The sequence below is a fragment of the Melospiza melodia genome, unplaced genomic scaffold, assembly GCF_035770615.1.
Source record: "Melospiza melodia melodia isolate bMelMel2 unplaced genomic scaffold, bMelMel2.pri scaffold_47, whole genome shotgun sequence".
Taxonomy (NCBI): domain Eukaryota; kingdom Metazoa; phylum Chordata; class Aves; order Passeriformes; family Passerellidae; genus Melospiza; species Melospiza melodia.
In genome coordinates, this window is record NW_026948793.1 from 3910112 (window position 1) to 3914692 (window position 4581).

Consider the following 4581-nt stretch of genomic DNA (forward strand, 5'->3'; position numbering starts at 1 on the left):
CTTAAACAGTTCATCTTTAAACAAACACCCCATAAGCTGACATGGCCCATAAACGCAGCTGGGGGAAAAGATGTGAAAAAATGGGAGGTACTTCAGAATTGCAGATTTTCTGGATGGCTGCTATTCATGGAAATTGAGAGCCATGAGAGAACAGTTTTCTTATGGAGAAGTCTCCATAGCATGAAAGAGAGACTCCGCTCCCTAAAGGAAATGAAGAAAACTATTCTAGAGGTGGTAAACTGACTGGAAATTTTAGGTTTTGTCTCCTTATATTGTCAATAAGAAAGAAAAGGTTGTAGGGAGAGGAGAAGTGTTCTCAAAGTTTTCTGATTCTGATTCCTATTGTTCTTTTAATTGCTAGTATTAACATTGCATTATCCCCTTAAATACTCTTTCTTTTAGTTACTATTATGAATTTTTCTTTATACCCTTTAAAAGTTTTGAGCCTACTTTGCCTTCCTCCAAATCCTACCTCACAGCAGATACTGAGTAAGTATATTCTAGTGAGTGCACCAGTAATGAGCTAACACTGAACCCACCACACTAATTAAAACATTTGCAAAGAAATCTCAAAAAATACTACAAAAAAGTTCCTGATGAACTGCTCCAGACAAGAAGGAAATCAAGGCAGAGCCATGGTTTGTCAGGACTTGCTTGATCCTAATGGGCCCTGTAGTGCATTTGGAGCTGAGCACTGGAACCCCAGGGCCTGAGAGGAGATGGCACAAACCTTTCAAGGAGTCAAAGTCAGAAGAAAACCCCAAAATGTCTCAAGGCATTACTGGGTCCCACTGAGGTCCATACCCTACACAGGCTCCACATGGATTTATAGGAAGAGAGAATTATACGCCAGGGTGGCACAAAAACCTCTTGGACACTCAGTGTGGAAAGGAAAATCCAAAGTACCTTAAAAACCTTGAGTATCTCACAGCATTAATGAGCCCCACTGAATGTCACTACAGAGCTCTCAAGGGACTCATTAAAGCAAATAATTGGGACCATGATTGTACAAAGTTCTAACAGAGTCTGTATCAAACTGGAAATACCAAGTACCTTAAAATAACTGAAGTACCCTGAAGCATAAATGGCCCAATAAGTGTCATTACAGATTAAGGCTCTCAAGGGACTCATTAAAAGAGATATTGGAGGCTGGAACTGCACAATCTTTTTCATAGTCTGTATCAAAAGGGAAACACCAAGTAGTTTAAAAAACTGAAGTACCCTAAAGTATTAATGAGCCCCACTGAGTGCTGTTACTGACAAAGCCTCTCCAGGGACTAATTAAAGCAGATAATTGTAGGCCATGATTATTGCACAAACTTCTTAGAGACTCCAAGGCAAAAGCCAAACCCAAAGTCATTTGAAAAACCTGCAATCCTTGCAGGGAGAATGAAGGAGCCCCCAGAGCCATTCCTGACCCAGGCTCCCCAGGGACTCCTTCCAGCAGATCCTTGAGGCCACTGGGATGTGGGCTAGGGAGGGATACTGAGGGCAGGACAATGTGCTGACAGTGCCAAGCCTGGCTGGAGCTGTGGCAGGAGGCCCCAGTGCCTCAGGACAAGGTGTCTCCTCACAGCCCTTGGTAGCACAGACCCTACTGCTGTGCCCCAGGGCGCCAAGATTTGGCTTCTCTTTGTCCCCACTTGTCATCACTGCCTCCAGTTCTCTGCTCTGCCTGAGGCCTGGGGACACTTTCTCAGTCGTGTCCCTCAGTGGGACCCATTAAAAGTCCAAGAAAGTTTGGAGTTGGATTCTGACTTGGAGTTCTGCAGAAGTTTCTTCAGCTCCCTCTAAGGGACTGATGTTCAGGGCCTGAGCACAAAGCCCCCGAGGCTCGTTAATGTCCTTGTGCTGTGTCTGTGCTGCTGAGCTGGGCTGGGCTCCTGGCACAGAGGCAGCTCCTGGTAACCAAGAAGAGCTTCAAAAGCACATTTCTCTTGATGAGCAGCTCTTCTCCCATCCCAGCAGGGCTGGAGCTCTGCCTGCAGCCACCCTGGGCACAGCTCAGAGGCACAGAGAGCTTCAATCAGTCAGGGCTGGGAAGGTGCTGAGAAGTGCCTGGGACAGAATCACTGCCAGCCCTTGGCACAGGAACCTCTGCCTGCAGGACAATGCAGCTGCAGCTCCTGGAGCCATCTCCTAAACCTGGAACATCCCAATGCCTACAGACCCTGTGAGTACATTCTCTGATTATCTCTTGTGCAGAGCAGCCAAGGGTGCCCAGGGCTGTCCTGCAGAGCAGGGTCCTGCATCCCAGGGCACTGTGCTGGGGCAGGGACTCTGCTGCCTGCCAGGGACAGCTCTCAGCCAGCCCTGGCAGCTGCTCCCAGCACTGGGGGACAAGGTTTGGGTGGAAGGAGATAGCTGGTAAGGCTTGAAAGTGGTCTCCTTGTGTGGTGATGATGCTGCATTGTCCAGGACTGCTCCCATCCCGGCATTTAACGGCAGAACATTTCCAAGTAGATTATACAGGGAGCATAGCAAGGCAGGGGCAGCAGGAAAGGGGAAGTCCTGCAATTTTACTCTATTGTTTTGGGTTACCTGAATGGGAAATTGACCATAGATATTCATTTTAGTTCAGCTTGAGGCAAATAAAAAAAAATTATCTCTGATCTAAACAAATCAGGCAGTGACAGAAATCAGCACAGGGCCCCTCCCAGGAAGCATCAGTGTCACTATTCCAACCTCCTCAGGGTTGCTCTGACATTGCCATCAGAGCCTGCAGAGCCGGAGCTGCCCCTGGGCAGTGTCTGAGCTGAGAGGGGTCTGCAGGGCAGAGCTGAGCCCCCAGGGCTGGGCTGGGCTCTGGCAGCACCGGCAGGGCCAAGCCCTGGGCACAGGGAAGCAGCTGCTGGCAGGGACAGCTCCGGACAGCAGAGCCCTGGGCAGGAAGTGGGGGGGAGGTGCCCCCAAGCTATGCTGGGATATTCAAAATACTCTCCAAACACAGCTATTCCATGATTTCTTTTGTTACAGATCCCCATGCCAAGGCACAGCAAATGTCCAACAGCAGCTCCATCAGGCACTTCCTCCTCCTGGCATTGGCAGACACGCGGCAGCTGCAGCTCCTGCACTTCTGCCTCTTGCTGGGCATCTCCCTGGCTGCCCTCCTGGGCAACGGCCTCATCATCAGCGCCGTAGCCTGTGGCCGCCACCTGCACGTGCCCATGTTCTTCTTCCTACTCAACCTGGCCGTCAGCGACCTGGGCTCCATCTGCACCACTGTCCCTAAAGCCATGCACAATTCCCTCTGGGACACCAGGACCATCTCCTACTCAGGATGTGCTGCTCAGCTCTTTTTCTTTCTGTTCTTCATTGGAGCTGCGTACTATCTCCTGACCATCATGTGCTACGACCGCTACGTGTCCATCTGCAAACCCCTGCACTACGCGACCCTCCTGGGCAGCAGAGCTTGTGCCCACATGGCAGCAGCTGCCTGGGCCAGTGCCTTTCTCAATGCTCTCATTCACACCGCCAGTACATTTTCCCTGCCCCTGTGCCATGGCAATGCCCTGAGGCAGTTCTTCTGTGAAATCCCACAGATCCTCAAGCTCTCCTGCTCTAAATCCTACCTCAGGGAACTTGGGTTTCTTGCTGTTACTGCCTGTTTATCATTTGGTTGTTTTGTATTCATTGTTTTCTCCTATGTGCAGATCTTCAGGGCTGTGCTAAGGATCCCCTCTGAACAGGGACGGCATAAAGCTTTTTCCACCTGCCTCCCTCACTTGGCTGTTCTCACCCTGTTCATTAGCACTATCATGTTTGCTCACCTGAGGCCCCCATCCATGTCCTCCCCATCCCTGGATCTGGCCCTGTCAGTTCTGTACTCGGTGGTGCCTCCGGCTCTTAACCCTCTCATCTACAGCCTGAGGAACCAGGTGCTCAAGGCTGCAGTGTGGACACTGATGACTGGATGCTTTCAGAAACATTAAACTGCTGGCAAATGTCTTCAAAACACTTGTAATAAAAGTCACCTTTCATACTTCTTGTTTGTTTGGTTGTGGGTGTTTTCTTTTCGTTTACTGTTTTCATATTGTCCACACAGAAATGTCATTCTTTGTGCCTTTTCTCATGTTGTTTCTCTCCACCTTCCCTATGGTCACAGACTGTGTCAATGAGAGGCTGGTTTCCTTGAGGCTTTACAGGAACTAAAGGATCCCCCAGCAGAGTTTTCACCAGAGATGTCCCTTTTGTTGCCTTCTCTGGAGCTGCAGCAGCAATGTCTGTGTGCAGATCAGTGGGGGCAGATCAGTGCTGGCCCAGCAGCTGTGTCCAGCAGCAGCAGCACTTGGTGCTGCCAGTGCTGCTGCCGTGGCCCTGCCCGGCTGCTCCGGTGGGCCTGGTGTTGCTGTAGGGCCTGATTGCTCTCGGGGCCGGGCACAGTCCTAGGGGTGGCAGTGCCGGGGCTGCAGCAGGGACAGGCCATGGGCACTGCTGGAGCAGCGCTGACACCCCAGCCCAGGCCCTGGGAGCTCCAGGCTCCTTGCCCAGGCTCTCTCAAGAATGCACCCAGGCCAATGCTCAGCACAGAAAAGCCCCCTGAGCAGCCCCAGGCTGGCCATGTTGCCCGATTGATAAATG

The 4581-nt window shown here is 50.9% G+C and overlaps 1 protein-coding gene across 1 annotated transcript; it reads left to right on the top strand.

The window, feature by feature from the left end:
- Window positions 1-2984: 2984 nt before the first annotated feature.
- LOC134434778 (olfactory receptor 14J1-like) lies at window positions 2985-3932 on the top strand. The gene has a single exon (XM_063183390.1). It carries the CDS (start codon window positions 3000-3002, stop codon window positions 3930-3932), a length of 933 nt encoding a protein of 310 aa, XP_063039460.1. The 5' UTR covers window positions 2985-2999.
- Window positions 3933-4581: the final 649 nt, after the last annotated feature.